This window comes from Falco cherrug, chromosome 1, assembly GCF_023634085.1.
Source record: "Falco cherrug isolate bFalChe1 chromosome 1, bFalChe1.pri, whole genome shotgun sequence".
NCBI classification, from domain to species: Eukaryota; Metazoa; Chordata; class Aves; order Falconiformes; family Falconidae; genus Falco; species Falco cherrug.
In genome coordinates this window covers 96,920,063-96,940,388 of record NC_073697.1, presented here as the reverse complement: position 1 = coordinate 96,940,388, position 20,326 = coordinate 96,920,063, and the positions used below count along the sequence as shown (strand labels likewise).

The window sequence follows — 20,326 nt, the reverse complement described above, 5'->3', positions numbered from 1 at the left end:
GGAGCACACCCCTTTGCTGTGGGCTGGGGGGTTTTACTAAACCAGAGCTGTTCCAGGGAAGGCACATGTACAAGGCGAACTCCTGTCTTGAGAAGTTATTAAAGAAAATCTCTTTAATCTGTACAGTCGGTTTTCAAGCATATCTGAAGTAAAACGTGAGTGAAGGCCGGCTTGGATTTGAGACTGATTTTGTACATCTTTTTTCTCTGTTTGCTGAGCTGAGCAGGATTTACTCTAAGCTGCGTTGTTCTCACTTTCAGGTATACGTGTCCTTTTGTGGAGAAGTTCTCTATTGATATTGAGACATACTACAAAACCGATCCAGGAGAGCATGGCAATGTGTTCAACCTTTCTCCTGCAGAAAAAAGACAAACCATTCTAGGTGAATAGCCTCTTCCTTTTTCCTGTATTCTGCCCTTTTTTTTTTTTTTTCCCCCACTTGATATGTCCCATCTGCCTGTCCAATCCCCCCCAGACACACACCTGCATCTCTGTTGGTGGCAGGCTGTGAGGTAGGGTTACATCAAGTGGAGCGAGGACACCTGAGTTCTCTTCTAGGCTTGATGTAAATCACATGGAAATCATTTGAATCTCCCGTTGTAAATAGAAGCTGATGCTTTCCTGTTTTACTTGTCTTATCCCCCTTGGGAGCCGCACATCTAATGATTTTTGGCGTTAATATGTGGAAATAACCATAGAAGAGGAAAACATTGTGTAATTGTGTAGCTCCTTTGCGTGTATGAAAATCATTCCTATCTGCGCTTCTGAAACATGAACATGTGTTTCATTTTTGCTTCCTCTCCTTTCAGGCTTGCCCTCATGCAGGTTAACGCTTCAGCTTTGCATCTGTCTTTAGAGGTTTGGGTTAATGAGCCTTACATATGTAAAGGTTTAATGAGAAAAGGGAACATCTTAATAAAAAGGCAGAGAATGGCAAGTGTCACAGTGATTCCTCTGTCTTGCTGTCTGTCGTGGTCCCTGCCCATGGCATGTGGCAGGGAGCAGAGGCAATTACAGCCGTGCAGGGGGGTGAAGCATCCCATGCTCTGAAGCTGCTGGGACTGGAGAAGTGGTGAGCTCAGGCTGGCTTCAGGAGCCTCACGCTGTGTGGGTCACAGCCGGGGCTCTGGGGAAGGACATCCCATGGCTGCTCTGGCTTTCCGAGCGCTCTGGACCTACGGGACATGGCAGTGACCCCATGCGATTTAACTTGAGCCTGACGTGATTTAAACTTCTTTGGTCCGAAGTGGAGTTTGATTGTCCTCGTTCCTAAGCCTGTCTGATTGGGCTTTTGATATGGAGCAAATAGACTTGAGTCCTGCTGCCTCACGGGGAAGTGTCGGAATTGCTGTCTGTCTTGGGAAGTGTGATCCTGCCCTTCAATCCAAACTTCAGATGCTTCTGCTGAGGTCTGGGCTGAGGGCTGCAGATCTTTTAAAATAGGTTCGTTCACTCTGCTCCCATTGCAGTTTCCACTCCTCCATTGTTGGAAGTGTTAATTGGGGCTTATGTTAAACTTTCTACCTTCCCTGGTACATCTGGTCTAACAGTAGCATGTGAGGAGCTACGAGTAACCTTGCTTGATGAACTCCAAAGATAAGATACTGAATGGGTAGTGTCTTTTTGGTCACAGTGCTAAGAAAGAGCAGGTCTCATTTAACGGTCTCAGATGAGGCAGAGCTGTAGCACTGTGAGTGATACTAGAAAAAGCTGAAAGATGGAATGTGCAAAAGACCTTTTGGGAGCTAGAAAGACAGAGTGTGCAGATCTGCCAGTGCTGTGGATCTGCAGTTGCTGTGGGCAAAAACATCTATTTGGAGCAAAGCTTCTGTTTGCTGGAACTGTGTGTACTCCTAGTTCCGCTGGCAGAGCTGATCACTGCCCAGCAGCAATGTATAAACAATTTAAATATCCGTTGTTTATGTGTAAGTAAAAAGAAACTAAAGTGCTGTAATGCTTCTGGTACTTACTAAACCAGAAATAACTCCTGAAAAATGGTAATTTTTTTTTCTTTTGTTCAGGAAGCTGAAATGACTGTCTGTTTCTGTCCTCCTCCTATAGATCCTATCGATATTGTTAAAGATCCTATCCCTCCGCATGAATACAAAGCTGAGGAGGATCCAAAGCTGTATAAATCGGCGAAGACGAGAAGAGGCCCCCTCTCAGAAGACTGGATTCAAGAGTACAAGAACAACCCTGGGAAATACCCCATCATGTGTGCATATAAACTGTGTAAAGTCGAGTTCAGATACTGGGGGATGCAGTCGAAAATCGAGCGGTTTATCCATGACGTTGGTGAGCATTTATAATCTTGCGAAGTTCACTCTCAACTCCTTAATGTCATTTCTGAATTGAAACACAAAGGTGAGGTATGTGCAATGTATCATCTCCCAGGACGTCTGTGAAGAGATTCTCAGATCTGACCACTCTTTTTCAGAGCTGTGAGTCGGTTCAGAAAAAATTCTGTCACTTATGATTGTGGTATGTATGAATCCAAACATGTGTAGCCGGTGAAAGGGGTTGAAGTGCTGTGTAGGCAAGATCTCGCATTCTCTCTTTTTTTTTTTTTTTTTAGATAAGTATTTGTCGGTTAAACTTTGCCAGATCATTTTCAAAATCTGCCAGTTTTCTTATTGTGAACAAAGTCTTGAAATGCTGCTCAAAGAAATAAGCTTCATTTCTGAGCCCGAAGTGGTTCCAGAAAACCAGTCCCTGGAGCATCCCTAGTTTCTCTCTGCCTTGTGACAGGGCTGGTGGCTCTCTGTGTGGCCGTACATCTCTGTCCCTGGGGCTGTGGTCGTCAGGGCTCTCCATGTCACTGTGCTATGACGCACCCACTGACAGCTCTCAGTTAACGAGTAAACGTGCTGCTTTGATCAGTCCATCATTCTTAGGTCAGTGCATTTAAGGAGGTCCTGTTTGTGTCCCAGAGGTAACGAAGGGGAGGCAGTGCAGGTCGTAATTTGTTCTTTGCAGAAATTCTGTAACACGACTGATACAGTTTCCACAAGAGACAGGATCTATGGCCAGGTGGAAAACCTGAAGAATGTTTTAAAGAAGCATTCTTGAAAGTATCTCAAAAAAAGTGCAGAGCCATGGCTGTCCCCTGGCAAAGAAAAGGCCAAAGAAAGGCTGTGTAAAGGATGCTACCTACTGTCTGTACACAGTAAATCCTCCTGCGTGACCTCTACAGCTGTCCTTTCTGTACGCAAAGCTTCTTTGAAGTGCCTCATGCTAGCGTAAGTAATTTTATAGCTCTTTTCCGTCATACTGTGCTCCTGAGAGCTAATGTGGAAAACATTGATAGAGCAGTGGAGAATAGTGTGCGCTGCTCTCAGAATAGTCACAGGTTGCTTGCCTAAAGCTCCTTTGGTTTTGCTTTACCCACAGATGGAAGTTTTTACCTGTTTCAGAATGTATTACAAGTGGCTCTCTGCAATGAACTCCCTTGGTGTCTTGGTGACATGGGTTAATTTAGTGTATACTGCAAAACATGGGGGCAGAATAACAACTCCATTGTATCTGTTAAATGAAAAGGAAGCATGTGACTCTTCCAGTTGTTCAGAGGTGTTTGGCATAGATTAAACTGTGGTCCCTTAGAAACAGTTCTTTTGTATTTCATGAAAGATTGCCTGCCATTTTCCTCTTGATTGAGGCTTTGCAGAGAGCCGAGCCAGCTCATTGTCTGCCTTTCAAAAGCCTTTCCACTCTGTTATAATGATGGCAAATACTGTTTTTCAGAGTGGTTAAGATGCATAAAATCAGAAAAGTCTTTAAGGCAAGACAAAGTTGAGCGAGTGAAAAGTGAAAGCAAAAGCTTTGGGTAACTACAGAAGATGCGTAGCCTCCCCCTGCGATGGGATAGCCGTGGGGAAGCCGTTAGTGAGTGGGAAGAGTGCCACATACACCAGAGACAGCAAGGTATGAGAATGTTTTATGTTGGGAAGATGTGGGCTACAACATGACTGATCAGGCTTATACGCTGACGCCAGTTTTGGGGTTTCAACTGGTGACCGAAAGCAGATGGAGACCTTGGTGCATTGTGTAGCCAGTGGTAGACCCAGCTGGCAGGTGCTAGAGGTGGTCTCGTGGGCCAGCCCCTCCTTGGTGTTCTTCTCCTGGTTCCTCTGTTCCTCCCGGCTCCTGCAGGTTTGTTTCTTGGGGCATTGCCACGCTCTGTGCAGGGTCAGAAAATGGAGGCAGAAACCAAGAGTGGGATCCAAACTCTGGCCGAGGCGGGGAGCAGTACTTCCCAGCACAAACTGCAATCGGAGAACAAGTTGAAAGAAGAACACATCTGGGTTAAGTGATGGATGGATTAGGATATGTAGAGAGGCTACTGAGCACGGAGGGAGTAACTCTGGGGGATGGTGTTGAAAATGTTCTCAGTCTTGCTGAGTGCAACAGCCATTTTTTCTGATGACTAATTGGACAGTTACTCAGTGCTTTGACAGCCTGAGACACAGACTAAAATTGTGGGCTATTAGTCTACTTGGCTGTAATATTTGTGTGCTTTTTTACTCCTTTCCCATAGAATTTAAGTTTAATTGGACTGGCACTGCATAATGTTCTGCTCCCACTTGCTTCGTAATGGTGCACGTGGGTTATGATTCTTTTGTTGTTAAAACAAGTGTGTTGCCTGTGTATGGGTTATTGATTATATACTATGGCAAAGTGTGTTCCCATCCCAGTAACTGGAGCTTTGTCTAAGCCACTGCGTCTTAAGCTAAATATACCCCAATTCTTGCACAGTGAAGAAGAAGTGGTTTTAGAAAGCTCTTTTGCCGAACTTTTGCTTCACTAAAGCATTCAAATGAGAAGGTTCATCCAGAAGGACACTGCCTGCTGGGGGCTGCAGGTGGAGTGGTGTCTTTTCAAGGGTAGGCAGGTTGCAGTGATGTGGATGTGAGCACGGGCTTTTCTCTGTGAGTGGTCTGAGCAAGGGAGGGTAAGGAAGCAAGCAGATATAACCGCGGGTTGCCTTTGATCGGATACCTTCAGATAGCCAGAACTGTGCTGACGAGATTATGGGATCTGTTGTGACTGTCAAGGAAAGAGTGTTGCACAGGGAAGACCAGGCATCCTCTATCTGCTGCCGGGGAATTGTGGGAGTGCATTACAAAATGCTTCGGGATGTTGCCACTGGGTACATGGTCGATAGGTATCTGAACAGTTGCTTTATATGGGTAGTTGAGGGGGTTGGGGGCAGGATTTGATGGTGGGGGTTTTAATTGGTTTTGGATTTTTACGTGCATTGAGGTTTTGTTACGTTTATTGTTTTTACTTCATGTTGAAAACCAAACCCGGAACTACAGACAAAAGCTTTTTAAATTAAGCTAATCATTATTATAATACTGTCCTGGCTTGTCTCATGGTCATTCACACTTCCTTTTGTAAGGTTAACTTCAACACCACAGTCCGCAGGCAAATCATTTACAAGAATCAGCACCTCATGGATTCAACCAGTCTTTGAGTTGTTGAGGTGGTGAGTTTGAAAGGCAAGTGATGTAAATGTTTGCGCCCTGCTAGACTCTTCACAGATGATCTTTCTGTGCAGCACAGTGGGAAATGTTATAATTAAGTGAATGCAACAGTGACAGATACTTCTGAACTCAATCTGCATGTGTACGTGTGTGCGTGTGTGGTTTCCTTGGGCTTTTTTTTTTAAACCAAAGGCTTGCATGCTCTAGAGAAATACTAGACTTGTTAACTACTGATATTACTGAAATCAGCTGGTATTTGCATCCTTATGCAAAAAACGTTCCTGTTATTTCTATGGAGTTCGGTTGGTGACTTGCCTGCTGAGACGGCCGGGTTATCCTCCGGTTCTGGGAGCAAAGGCTCAGATGACTGTGGTACATGCTGGGTGGAGGGGGAAAACCTCCTCTAAAACTCTCCCTGATTCTCCTGTGCCACTTGGTTGTCTCCTCACAGCAGAGTCACTTATTTTTGAGACCGTCTCCTACCCTGCAGTTCTTCCCTGCTGCGCCGTTGGTTTGTTCTGGGGGTGAGAAGGGACCACGCACCCCCACAGCAGGAGGTGGCAGGGGGTGGAGGGGTGTCACGCTGCCGGAGCCTCTCCCCAACTGGGCTGGTTGCATTCTGTCCCACCTGGAGTAAGGTGACTGGTGGGATGCTGTGCCCAGCCTGTCCCCCGGCCAGCTGCCCCTACCCAGGGCGAGCATGCTGCAGGCTTGCAAGGCAAACTGCACGTGGGCTGCAGCCAGCTGGGGGGCACGACTGGAAAGCACAGCGTGTGGGACTGGGTGCAGGGCAGGGACTTCTCGGGCAGAGCAGGAGATGTTTGCACCTCTCTTCCTTCCACAGAGAAAAATGAAACAAACCGGACCACAGATGCCTTCAACCACTGTGCTGATGGGCATCTGTAATCTGTTAAAAAATTTTTTTCCCAGTTGTGCTGGGTCTGACCAGTCTACTCTTTTTCATTTTCCAAATAAAATTTTAATTTTTCATTTTTCAAATAAAAAGCTCGGTTTTCTCTAACATTTTGATTAAAAAAAACCACACTTGAAGACTTGATTATTTTTTTCTCCATTGCACAGGGAGGGAAGCAGTGTCTGGGTAGGTGAGGTCAGTCATTTGTTGCTGTACGGTGAATCCATGTAGCTGCAGGGGGTACCCGGCGTGTCCTCTGGATCTCTGCTGCCTACTGGAAGGCTTCAGCACTGCAGACTGAAGATTATTTCAGTGATATATTCACTGCTGTGCACTCAGGGACTGCTCAAGTTTTCCATCCTTAGCAGTGAAGATGTTTTTCTGCAAGCCATGGCCTTTATTTTTCCATTTCTTTCATACCTGGACAGCCTCATTCTTTTCCAGGTTTTCTCCCAGTGTTTAAGAAAGAGAAATGCAGCACTGCTGACATGTTCCAGGTGAAGGCCAGAGGCCAGAAAAATAATCTCCGTCTTTTTGACTTGGTAACAAATCTGGAGTGATAGAGGCACAACAGCTGTGGAGCACTGTGATACCCTCCTGATTTCAAAAGAAGGCGGCTTTAAGGAAGTGTGGTTTGGGATGTCTGATCAAAGTGATGTGAGCAGTGGAGATGGGGCAGTCTGTGGGTTGGGAGGAAGCAGTACAGTCGATTTTTGTTATCTAAAAGATTAAGGGGAAAAAAGGCAGAAGGGAACTTCAGGAGGCTTTTTTTACCCCCAAGTGGTTTTCATGTCCCCTGTGATGTTAGTCCGTTAAAACAAAGGTACGTGGTGGGTGGCATCCATGCCTTAACACGGAGAACTTCTGAGGAGTTGGTGCCTTGATATGTCAAGGTTGGATCCAGGAGCATGAGCAGAGGCTGCTGAGCCGTGGGAGAGAGGAAACCTTGGGATGAGGGTGAGGGGGCTGTTCGCTTCTTGTGTCTGATCGCAGTCTGGTTTCAAGGTGTTTCAAGCAAGGTAGAAGTTGACATTGTGGATGTGGAAGTCCAAAGGATGGTGGTGATGGAGACTGAATTCCAGCAAGGGAAATGTTTTCTTGGCTTTTGGCCTGGATGTGGTGGGAGTTTAATCTTTGTCGTTAAGCTCTGCTGGTTGTCAGTGGTAATAGGAGGTGAAGAGGCTAAAACATTCTCCTGTAGTTCTGCAAAAAGTAATCTGGTGGGGAAATAACTCTGAATCTCAGCAAAGGTTGAACAGAATCGAGTTGCCAAGGCCCCTTGTTCTGCCCCCAGAAGGTCACAGGTGGCTGGCTCAAACTTGCCTCTCCTACTCAGAGCTCCCTTCTGAAAAGCAGGCAGAGAAACACATAAAATATTAATAGGTTTAATCTTCCTCTGCAAATGAAGTTCAGGTTTGGCTGGTCCATCGCATTAGCTGCTGAGCTCAGCGGCTGTTCCCTCCCGGTGGGTTGACTTGCGAAGGCTGGTGGCATTAAGAACTAACCAAAGAGCAGAGCAGATGAGAAAGTACCCAGACCTAGAAGGAAATGGTTTTTTGTACGTTTAAAACCAAAACAAAAAGTGATTGCTGAAAACAAAAGGGATATTTAGGCTGAACATCGTAGAAACCGTGACAGTGGTGGGTTCGAAGATTTCCAGTACAGCAGTGAAGCACGTTGCTGGAAACACCTTAGAAAACCTGTGCACAGTGGGACCGTCCAGCTTTGGCCACGCTCCTGGAGATGGAGGGTGGCTGACGAGGGCCGGATTTCCTCTTGGTGGTGCTTGGAGAGCTTGATCTGCAGTTCCCAAAACCCAAATGATTTGAATGGAGCCTGTTGATCGCTCTCTCTCTCGTCGTAGCAATGGCTGTGACCTGCAGGCTTCGGCCAGGGTCTTCACTGGAGCACGGGCACAGCTTTTTGGCACAGCGTGGTTCTGCTCCAGGCTTAGGAACGGAGGATTGTGGATCCATAATCCCACTGACAACAAATACCACTGCTGCCTTTGGCATGTCCTTCAACCCATCTCTGCCTCAGTTTCTCAGTCATTAAAGGGAGGACAATATTCATTGATTTTTTAACTTCCCCCCCCGAGGGCTCCTGAGGACTAGTTTGTCGGTATTTATAGAAGCTTTTAAAAGCACCATTACTGCTGTGTGCTCCCATCAGTAATAAAGACCAGTTTGGAGCTTTGACCTGTTGTGAGCTTTTAAGCAATAATATTGGTTGAAAATCCTGAGTGACTAGACTGTCTTAAAAGTCTTGGTGGTATGGTGATGTTAGCCAACAAGTTTAATTTTTGGAGGACAGTTTCTGTTGCCTGGTCAGGAGCATGGTGTGTTGATGGTAAGACAGTTCTTCCTTTCAGATATGTGATGCATTGAAGTATTTTCAATTGGCTTTACCCACTCCATTTTTCTCATGCAGCAGAAGACAGATGGTATCTGCAAAATGAAGTACCTTTATTTCCTCCTTTACGTTGCTTCCCATCCCATTATCTCAGGCACTCATATTTGTGGTGCTGTTTTGCCAATATATAGAAACCAGGTGCAGAAACCAGGTTTCCAAGGAAAGGAGAGGTTTTAGTCTTAGTGCTGCTGATGTGGGATGTGCTTCTGTCATGCAGCAATTGTGATGAGCTATGTAGTGTTCATCAAGGAACCACTTGAAACTCTCCAAGATAAAAAAAATCAGTGGGTTTTGTTGATGATGTTGGTTTTGTGGTTTTTTATTTTTTGGGTTTGTTTTTTTTTTTTTTTTTGAGGGGGGGGAACATACTTGACTCTGAAGGCCAGATCCAAATGTTGCAACTTCCTAGAACTTCGTGGGACTTGCAGCTGTGGTCCTTGGTGGAACAGACAGTCACAGCACAAAGTCCTCCATCCAGACTCAGGAAACCCCTTCCCAAGTTAAAAGCAGTTGCAGAGGACCAGCTAATTCTTCAGTGCATGGTTGGTTAGCAAGAATTGAGGAGATAAAAATACACAAAGTGACCAGTTGCCATCCTGATGCTATATGAAGGTCCTTCACTGCAGCTTATAGCATTGTGGTTTTGATGCCACTGCAATATCCTTGCCATGGTGTCTTGAGGTTTTGGGGAAGGGAACACATCGATTCCTGCAGCTTGTAGCGCTGGTGACAGGGGCATTTTGGCTTTGCAGGCTTGCGGAAGGTTATGGTCCGTGCCCATCGGCAGGCTTGGTGCTGGCAGGATGAATGGTACGGGCTCACCATTGAGGATATCCGGCAGCTGGAGAAGGAGGCACAGTTGATGTTGGCTCAGAAGATGGCCCAGTTCTGCAGTGAAAATGATACTGAACAGCACGGCGTCAAAGACGCTCCTGGTGAGAAGGATGTTGAAGCCAAAGCAGTTTCACCTGTTGACACAGAAGATGCTGCTGGTAACAGCGAAACAGTCTCTGGGAGATCACTCACCAAACAGTGGTCCACCTCTTCCAAGTCGTCACGGTCTTCAAAGAGAGGAGGTAAGATGCTGCGGATGACTTGCTCTTCTGAGCTGCATGGGAGGTGGGCTTTTGGGGGGTAGGACTGTGTCTGCTTTGGCTGGCACCTTTGGGACAATGCATTTATCTCCTGGAAGTCCTTTTAACTCAGAGGCCTTCTCTGCTGGTGTGGCAGGCTCAGGCTTCTCAGGTGATCTGTTAGGGATTTGGGAATGTTTCTAGCCATCACCTAACTGTGACTCAGTGGCACGTGGCAGAATTCTTGCCAATCTCAAAAGCGGAGAACCTATGAAAAAACAGTAGAAGAGCAGGTAGCAGCTGGCTGGAGCGTTGGGTCTCAGAAGAAGACAAACAGCAGCACAGGGAGAGTTGGTTGCTGTTACCTAAGAACCACTGGTGGCTTTTCTGAGAACTGGCCCTTCAGCAGGGTTCCCTTTCTGCACGCCTGCTGTGTCACAGAACCGGCTGGGCTGTCGGTCGCTGTTAACTGCCTCTGGTTTTGCAGGAGGCAGCTGCAGCAGGCACCCCGTGCTCCTTGGCCGGGCGTATACACTGCTGTGTGCCATTCATTTCAAAAGTGGGTGTTCGGCTCCGTGGGTGCTGCAGTGCAGCTCACACAGCAAAGCAACCCCCTTAGCTACTGGGGAGCTGAAGGCAGGTACCCCCAAAAAAATGAGTGGGGGTACTGCCTTCCCCTGGTGATAACATGCAGTAGCTGTTTGGAGACCAGACCTTGCAGTCTGGGATTAGGTGGGACCATGGATTACGTTTATGTTGCCTTTGACATACCATTCAGGAAGCTTTCAGGATTTTGCTGTTAAAGCCCTGTGCTGTGGATACCCTCTAGGGATTCGCTCAGTCCTGAATTTTGTCATGCACCTCTCCCTAGGCAGTCACCTTTTTTTGCTGTACTAATCTCTTCCCTCCCTTGGACCATTCTGTACAAAGGGGTGAATCCCCAGCGAGGCACAGACAGAAGGCTTGAACCCTCAGCAATTCCCTCTCCTTTTAGTTAAGCACAGCTGATCACAGGGTAATAGCAGCTCTCACAGCAAGAGGGCAAAAAAAAAAAATATCTTGATTTTTTTTCTGGAAACCCCAAGAGGCAGCATTTCTTCCAGTGACGGTGGAAGGGGACATCTGGGTGAGTGAAGCTTCTTCATCTCTCATACGCACTAAATGCTGTGGGTTGAGTCTCCATTTTCATTTACCACTCCATCACGGATTTCATCGCGGGGTGAATGAGAGATGAGCAGTAGTTGTACCTTGCGATGACTCACTGGAGTGAGCCCCAGGGAAGAACCTACCAGATGCTTCGTAAATCATTGTATAAAGATAAAAATGCTGGCTGCTTTGCTTGCACCAGGATTTTATGTTGATGTGCCCATCTCTCATTATGCTCTTGGTTATGACCCCCCTCTTCCACTGCTGACATGTTCACTGGAAGCTGTGGTTTTCAGACCTCTCAGGATTTCGCTTGAAGGTTTTCTGCTGGTAGCAAAGCATGAATTTTTTATTTATTTAAAAAAAAAAAAACAACTTGCAGAATGTCTCAGCTTTTACAAGAAAAAGTAATGAAAGAAATGAATTGTGATGTGCTGGGAAGTACGTCATGCAGATATTTTAATCCTTCTTCATGCTGGCAGCATATTAACATATGGAAGCCAGGAGGGCTGTCTCCACTTAGCGCTACCTCCAGCTGAAAAAAGCAACGTCTTTTCTCCAAAAGATCTCGGTCCTTTCTGTACCATCTGAGCAAGACCTCTGGTGATAGCAGGACCCTTGTCACCATCCCATATGTTATTATATGCTCTATTTTTAGCAACTATTATGCTAGTGCCTTGACGTCACTCCAGCACGAATTAGCTCTGCTCTGCCAACCTCCTTGCTGGCTGCTCCCTGAAGGGTGGGTGGTGGGGTGGTTGGGGGCTGCTGAGCCAACGCTGAGCTGCAAGGAGAGGACTCCACGCGGGGTCTCCATCCTCTTTCCATGTGACAACCGGGTAGCAAAATGAAAAGGATTTTATTTATATCTATTTAACGCTGCTACAACAATAGTATGAAATGGCTCATGCAGCTGTCACAGTAACCAGAGCCTTTCAGTGTCTTTGTGTATGCTAAACGAGAATTTGTCAGTCTCCTCGGGTTTTTGCTGTGTTGGGGTGGGTGGCTGCTGAAAGTGCTTTGTGTGCACTGTGTGGCACGCCAGAGCCTTCTGAAAGAGGGGAGAAACCTCTCTCGTCGTTCTCTGGACAGTGCTCCCTTCAGCAGGCGGCTGTTCTGTTATAGGTTCAGCCAAGAGCTCGGGCTGGGTCATGGCTAAATTATATTTGGTGGGGGAAAAAAAAAAGGCAAAAAAAAAAGCTGTAATACATTTATATTTAGTGCAGGGAACTCTGGAGGCGAAAATGAAAGGGAACAGGGAGGTGTGAGAACAGGAGGGCAAACAAACCAAAAAGGACCGTCGGGTTTTCTCTTCACTCCATCAGGACAGTGGCTCTGACAGCTCCCTATGAAGTAGTTGGATAGCACTTTGTTTAAATCATTCAAGTTTAAAGTTTAAATAGATCTCTAATCCAATTTGTGTGGAAGCAATTTCCTTCCAGAAAACAGATCATTTCTATCCAGGCTGCTCTGCTTAGCTACCCACCCGAAAGTTAGCGAAGCAGAGGCATGGTTTGTGTGCTGATTAGAGGCACGAAGAAAGCTTCCAATCAGCCTGCTTCCTTCCTAATTGCAAACTTTAAAACCCAGCTGATTTTGCACGTCCTACTAACAATTATAAATAGCTGCCATTCAAAATAGCATAAGAGTGATACAAACAGCTTGCTTTAATGTAGCATCTTGCTGGCAGGTTCTAACAACAGTAAACAAACAGGATCTGTAAAGCGGTACGCTGACATCACACCAGCATCATCAGGGTTTTGTGTTTTTGATATTGCAGCAGTGAATTTTCATAGAGAACACACGACTCTTCCTCCAGCCAAGATCATGTTGGGAACTCTCCGTCTTGTCGATGTAGCGTATCACATAAGGCTTTTTTGTTTCTTCCAGCAAGTCCCTCACGCCATAGTATCTCCGAGTGGAGGATGCAGAGCATTGCCAGAGATTCAGATGACAGCTCAGATGATGAATTCTTTGATGCACATGGTATGTGGAGCCTAAATCACCGTCGTTTGTTTCTTGAAACGGTGGGGTAAGAGAACGGAAGGCACGAGGGTGGGGGGTAAGTGGGGAAGGAAGCGAGACCTGTTTTGCTTTGTTTGAAGTCTTTTCCTTTCTAACCAAGAGACGTGCAGCATCAGTGCAGCTTCTTCCAGCATCACCTAGCAGACTCTTATATTTAATGCAGCAACATTTCAGTTTCAGTGTGATCTATTTGAAGGGGTCTTGAACGGTCTTAACCTTTGGAGCTGTGTTGTCTTTGGTGCAAGTGAGTGTGGGTAAAATTCAGGAATACGAACTGGATTGTGGGTGTGTCCTAATGATTCTGATTCAGTATGACTGATTATTTTTCTCATTTATTTTTTTAATCAGGAGGAGGTATGATTCATTGCCCTGTCTGGCCCTGAAAAAACCCAAGTTTGCCTTTATTAACTCCTTATTCTCCCATTCCAAGAAATACAGTAGTGAATGCAACAGGGTGCTTCAGGTGCCAAAATTAATCAGTGTTGATTCCAGAATTCTCCAAGTAATTTTGACTGTCTGTATTAGGAGAAACTGTGTCGTTGTTTTTCTTCTGTGCATGTGAAGAAGCTTTGTTCCACTGCACTCATTTTATATATTGTACCTAATACGTATTTCAGCCTGAAGGGCTCTGTCTCTATTGACGACAGATGGACTCTTCTCTTGGCTTGTAATGCTAATCTAAGTTGGATGCGCAGTGCGTGCTGATGAAGTTGGTGACCTTTCTGTGAAATGCAATTGTTAGAAGATGACACCCCAGTTTTGTAAAGCGGAACTTCACTGATGTTCAGCTAGAGTTCAGTCTCAAAAAATTGATAGTATCGTGTTCCAGAGGAGTTCCTGCATCAAGTGTTTGGGCATGCATCTCGAATTCTGGGGTATGAAAGTGGCATGCTATTGTAGAGTGACTTGCACAATAGCAGCTGAAATGGCCAGGATGTGTGCAAGGCAAGGAATGATTGTCTCTCTCACCTGGAAGGAGAAGGGCCAACTTAGTTTTAAGTGTCTCTCTTGATTAACTTACGTAGCATCTACAGAAACTATGTAAGGAATTTATTGTAGCAATATACAAACAAGAAAAGAGGAGTGAGTCATCAAAATGGCATCATTGCTATCCACACTGTTTTTTGCCTTTTTAATTACTGAGTAATAAAATTGAGATAGAGGCGGCTCTGCCTCCATCCAGGGCCCCAGGGACTCCCTTACGTGCTCCTAACAGGCCTTGGAAGGAGAATTAACAAAAATGAGCCTTGTGCCACAGTTAGCATCAGCACCTCTGTTGCAATACTTCTAGGAGCTTGCTAACAGAAGCAGCAGCTCCTCCTCTGCTAGCACACGGCGTGTCTCCGTTGACGTACAGCCTGTCCTCTGCAGTCCGCCTAGTGGGTTTGAAAAGTCTGCCTGCCTGGTCTGATGAGATTTTGGCTTGTGAATTGAAGCCTGGATGCGTGTGCTGTTTGACACAGCCCTCTCTTTGGGAGGGACCTCTTACTGCCCCTTGGCCCCCAGGGACATGGCCCAGCTCCGGGTCTGCGAGCAGGGATGAAGCACTGCTTGCAGCTCATCCTGCAAGGCAGGCTGGCAGGGTCGGTGCCATGGGAACTGGCACAGATCAGGATGTGAGTCGACACCAAGCACAGTTCCTCGGAAGTGCTTCCCATCTATACACGCACGTTTCCTTGCCGTGCAGTGGGTGTAACCTGGGCCCGGGAAGATTTCTCATCGTCGGCTTCCCCCTCATCTTCATTCACTCGCATACTCTGGTAGAGATAGTGACAAATACAGTAATATCTAATATCTATCCTGTAATAAATGCTAATAATGGGAGTAATATCCCATTCGGTGATCGCTTGAGCAGCCATAAGGGCTGTAATTAAACCTCTCAAGGAAATAAGTTTAATATTTAGATTAAGTTGCTGGAGGAGCTTTGAGTGTAATCTTCCTCTTAATTCTCTGCCAGCCTGTGCGTTGCATGCTTGTGCTTTCCACTTGCTCTGAACAGGTAGCTCTGCACTCCCTTGTGCAGGGAAATGGGGATTTACTCAGATTTTTTTTCCATAGCTGAGAAAGGAAATGGCGTGCTGATGCAAAGTTTCCAGGTTGCTCGCTTTTTATGGTCAAAGTGTAAATAGAAGCTCCTAAAAATAATTGGTCTTTGCTTGGCTCTGCACTTAGCTCCCTTCATATATATATTATTTTTTTAAGCTATTGCTCAGATTTGCTGGAAAGATGGATATATTTCATAACCTTTTTGTTCCCCATCCTAGTATTCTTCCAACTAATCATTTTTAGTAACTGTACAGCAACAAGACAAGCGGAATCCCAGGCTGGGACTCTGAAGAATTACAGCTTTTAGATCTATAAGACATCTGTAATTACTGCTGTTTATTATTATGTTTATAACTCTTTATTAAATTTACAAGCCCAGTATTTTCAGGGAAGAAATACTAAGTGCAGGAACAATAAATAAATTAGAAAGCACTTAACTTCTGTAACAAAAGATGCGTCATCAGTATAAAAAAAGAGAAAGGAAGGGGGGAAAGAAAGGAAGCAGCAACCCAAACCAAAGGTGTTTTGATCCTGTAGGACTGGCACTGCCGTTGTTTGTTTTCCTGTGGGTTCAAGCAGGAGCTGCGGGGCTCTGTTTCCTTCCCAGGACCTTGCCAGGACTGGGCAGGAGGCGCAGAGGCTGCCTGGTGCCCTGCCCCGCTCACAGTGGCTCTGCGCTCTCCCCGACACAGGTGGCTCCATCAGGCTGCTGCTGTCCCAGAGAACCTCTGGTTTGCTGTAAACATTCCTGCAAGCCCTGTCTCAGCTTCAGGCTGGCTGCCCTGCGTTCAGGCTTGGGCTGGGAGTGAGCTCATCACACGAGATGGATAGCCTAGCCCTGGCCAGGAGGCATGGGGGGTAGGGGGGGCCTGGGCACTGGGATGAATTCTTCCAGCGCTGTGGCTGCTCGTCGCTTGTTCGGTGATGTGTCCGTGGGGCTCAGCTGCTTGTTCCCATGTGGATGTACCAGCAAAGGCCCGTGGACGGGCCAGGCTGGACCCTGCCTGTGTCAGTCTTTCGCTGCAGTGAACTGGGGTTCTGCCACCCAGCACTGTGTGCTGTGGGCACAGAGCACAAGCCTGGCTTCCAGTGTCACCCCCCCATAGCCCTCCTGTCTCCCCTAACCTGGATAACTCCTCTGATGTCTGCTACAGAGCAAGGCCGGCAATCTTTCTTATGTTTGGATACGCCTGTGGGGTGTTCTGTAGGGTCTCTCCTTTATATGTCTCTTCCTTTTCATTACACTTCTAGGAACATAATATTTTGGGGATCCTTATTCTTTATCAACTGTAGCAAAACTGAGCCAGAGGATCCAGAAGATCCTGAGACAGAAGTGCCAGATATGTGCACTCAGTATGATCAAAAAAAGTCTCATCTCCTAAGGCAATCAGGCTAAAGATAGCCTAGGGAGTTCACGTTTCCTTTATTACTCATGCCTTTTTAGGTATTCAGTCCTATTAACAATAGTGATCCCTGTTCCTGCTTCCCCCGGTGACATCCCGCAGCTTTCAGACAGCTCTGGGAGGATCCCAGGGGCAAACGTTGCTGTGTCCTCTCCTGTACCTGGAACATTCCGACTGCTTTAGCATCATCAGAAAGTATGGCAAAAAAACGGTCAAACTCAGTACCTGCAATGGTAACATTAAAAATCCATGTTATTTTTTCCAGGCTTTAGGAGTTTTGTTTGTTCAAAACATGCAACTAAAACATTTTGTTTACTTTTCCAAAAGTGCTTTGTTTTTTATATAACAAAAGCTGGTAAAGTATCAGGTTTTATTATGACTTAAGCCATCCAAATGTTTATGAAATTTCACAGTCATGGGGCCTTAATTTTAATTAAAATTCTGTTCTGTGCTCCTGTATGTATACATATTTTTGTGTGTGTGACTCTGAAAAAAACTTATTTTTTTTTTAAAGAGGACTTGTCTGACAATGAGGAAATGTTCCCGAAAGAAATAACCAAATGGAGTTCCAATGATCTGATGGATAAAATTGAAACCCCCGAATGCGATGATGTCCAGGGTAATTTTGTCTTTTCTAAGTAAAAACTGCATGCGATATTTCACAGTATTTCTAGGCAGTTGTTACAGCTGCCATCTGAAGAAGGTAAAACTTGTTATCCTCATCTCACAAAAGGAAAAATTGAGACTGAGCATAAAAATGACTGCCCAGTGCTGCCAAAAAAGAATTGCCCAGTAGGAGCTGGGATAACACTTGATTTTCTTTTATTTTCCACCTTGTTTAGGCTCCTTTATGTGCCAGCCAGGCTTCTCTTGTATAATGATGAAATATTCCAGCTCCATCTGGAATGACTTGAATTTCTCCTGACTCTTCTTTCCTCTCGCTCCATCCTTTGTTATTGTCTGTATCTGCCTCAGTTTTATGTTATGCTCATCATTATGAAATTGTGAAAGGAAGCTAGCTCCTCAGCCGGCTTGATTCACATAGCAGCACGGTGGAAGATGACACTCAGGCTTTCTGGTACAAAGTCTATCTGTGTAGGCGCAGACGTATGAACGTATCAGATCTCTGCTCCCCCAGCACAGTTCAAGCAATTCTTTTTATTTTCCCACAAACCAATCCCTCCTGACAGTTGTGCAGGGATTTCCCATTGTTGCCATCCTTAATAAAGTGATGACAGCGGATTGCTGTAATGAGAGAAGAGCTCACTAATGTTTTCAGTGCTTACCGAGGTTATGAGATATAAACTGCTGGAAAATAAGTGACCCGGCGTTGCCCAGGCTTCTCAGGTGGAAGGAGGTGGGGGGGAGGGAGAGGGCAATTTGATGAGATAATTAAGGCAATGAGGCAGAAGAGGCTGAGGGGTGTTGGCACAAACAGTGCCTGTGCCAAATGACATCTTGCAGTGCTGATGTTTTAAACCTCTGTGCTTCCAGGTGACTTGTATCACGAGACATCAGCAGAGTACCATGTTGGCTCCAGCGTGGAGAGGCTCAGCATCATTGAAGTAAGTGGTTCCGTTTCTTGCAGTGAGATCCTTTGTTGCTGGATGATGTCTGTGTGGGGTAAGTGGCATAAACGCCTCCCTTTGCTGTGAGCACCATCTCGTCTTCGTGTGTCCTTCTGAGCCACGCTAGCGTGCTGTGTACTTCATGGCTAGGTTTAAGGGATTATTTCACCTGTCTTTTGAACAGCATACAGAAAATACTCTGTAGTTTGCAGACAGTTCCATGTATCCAGCTGAAAAAAAACCCAAACTAATCCTGTGGGGATAGCTGCAGCCCGAGGCACTGATGGGTAGAGCTGTCCTGCTAATGCCAAACGAGCTGGCGTGGACGTGGGAGAGGGGGAGCCACATCACTGCAGCACCAAGGTGCAGGCTGCGGTGGTCCAAGTGACACAGCTCGGCTGTAGCCCCCTCTTTGGAGCTTTTCAGGGTCTTGTTTGGAAACCAGTTACAGCAGAGCCTGTACGAGCACTCTGGGTGAAATGAGAAATAAATAATGACACACGCACCTACCCCAGCTTTCTAGGCTTGCAGATACAGGCTTCTGCAATTTGGCGTCCCAGCGAGACAGTGCATCTTGGAGCGGCCGTCCTCATCCTGCCCTTAAAGCATCGGCCTGTCTGTGCTGCAGGGATGATGTAGGTGCTTGCAGAGTGCCTTAAGTTATGTCATGGTCTATCAAAGACCATGAGCCTGGTTTTGGTATTACTCTGTGTGCCAGGCTGTAAGTTCCTGGTGGTTTGGCTTTTTCAAATTAGACTGAGAGCTCAAGGGCCACGGGGAGAGTGGGTGGCTGTGGTCAGGAACGGCTCTGGTCAACTCAAGATAAGCAAGTCACAGCCCGAAGATTTCTCGTAGAGCTCAGGATGGTGTGGAGAACTTGTTGTCTTCGTCAGAAGGCTGTACAAACTCAACCCCCTCCTTTTCTGCCTTTGTTTTAGACAAAGAACAGACTTCAAAGTGAAAAAGACCGTTATTTGTAGCTGTTCACGGTTTACTAAAATAGTATGAAATTCCTAGCCACCATTGCAGTGACTTTCAGGTGAAGAGCCTCCATCACCAAAAGGTAGTTGAGGAATCAGGTGTCTTTAAGAGACTCCAGATCTTACAAGAAAGTTCTAAATAGCCACCTCCACCCCTAAACTAACCATTCCCTACTTCCTTCAAGAGCAGAGGTTAATGAACTGAAAGGGAAAGGTGCCTCCAAATGACTGCTGATAAACTTCTGGATGACCTGAGCTTGGTGACTCATGTTGTTCTCCGAATGAGCACTTAAAACACTTGGCTGAAAGCAAAAGCAGTGCTGAGAGTGCTCCTTCTGTGCCTCCAGCCAGGCAGAAGTTCACTTTGCAGGTGCTGTAAACTGGAATCGCAGAAGGTTTAAAGAGCAGGCATTAATACGGTGTAATGGTACTAAATAATTAAAGGCCATTCTTATGCAGGAGGTCTGGAAAATCTTTATTACCGACTTGGATGTGAATTTTAATACTTCTGGTGGGCTGTGTATTAAGACATGCTTTAACATTATCTGGTAAAAATGTAAGCTAGTTGTTAGGTTGCTAATGTGTGCCTGGGCATGCTTTCCTCCCACCAGCAGGTTTGTCAGGGGCTCAGTCACTGCTCAAGGGACAACAGGTGACTAAAGATGCTAAAATTAGAAAAATTTGCCAAATGGAAAATACTGCTGCCCTCCACCCCTCCCGCCTCCCCCCTCCCAGTGGCTGTTTCTCCGCCTCACAGGGAGTTGCCCTGGATGTTCTCAGATACCGTCTCTGCTAGCGCAAGGGATAAAGGCACAGGGGGAAAGATCAGAACGTGCTGTCACGTATCTCAGAGGTGTTGGGTGGGGGATTTGAGTCCGTATGGGAGCCATAAACACTGAAAACCCTGGTAGCAGATAGATATTAAAAATAATTACTGCTCCATTGTGTTATCAAATGCGACCAGTACAAATGGATGCTCTTGTCCCTGCTCCTTGGGCATCCGGATTGGGCTTTGCCGTGCTGGCAGGGCACTTGATGGTAACCCGCTCTGCAGGTACAACTCCCTCCTTCCCCCAAACTACAGCCTGTCTCGTTAGGCAAGGAATCTATTCAACATAATAAGCAAATGTCTTGGACAGCCAAGGTAAAAACTTCACTGTGTTCATGCAGCAGGCTCCCAGCCAGATGTCGGTCAGTCCTTGGGTCACAGGGTCTTGAAGTTTTATCTTTTCAGTCCCTCTTTTGCAGTAGCATAAGCAAATGTGGGGTCTTACTTA

At 46.1% G+C, this 20,326-nt stretch overlaps 1 protein-coding gene across 16 annotated transcripts in view; it reads left to right on the top strand.

Moving 5' to 3' along the window:
- The window catches only part of PITPNM2 (phosphatidylinositol transfer protein membrane associated 2), a 141,411-nt gene that overhangs the window by 87,800 nt on the left and 33,285 nt on the right, over positions 1 to 20,326 (top strand). For 15 of the 16 annotated variants that reach the window (XR_008732261.1, XR_008732262.1, XM_055710297.1 and 12 more), the window contains 6 exons: positions 261 to 382; positions 2,062 to 2,295; positions 9,561 to 9,884; positions 12,918 to 13,013; positions 17,016 to 17,120; positions 17,996 to 18,066. Coding sequence is in view for 14 of the 16 variants with exons in the window: in XM_055710297.1 (XP_055566272.1) it covers positions 261 to 382; positions 2,062 to 2,295; positions 9,561 to 9,884; positions 12,918 to 13,013; positions 17,016 to 17,120; positions 17,996 to 18,066 (952 nt within the window). In the remaining 2 variants the exon portion in view is untranslated. The remainder of the gene's footprint in view (positions 1 to 260; positions 383 to 2,061; positions 2,296 to 9,560; positions 9,885 to 12,917; positions 13,014 to 17,015; positions 17,121 to 17,995; positions 18,067 to 20,326) is intronic. The other variant, XM_055710282.1, reaches the window with a different exon arrangement.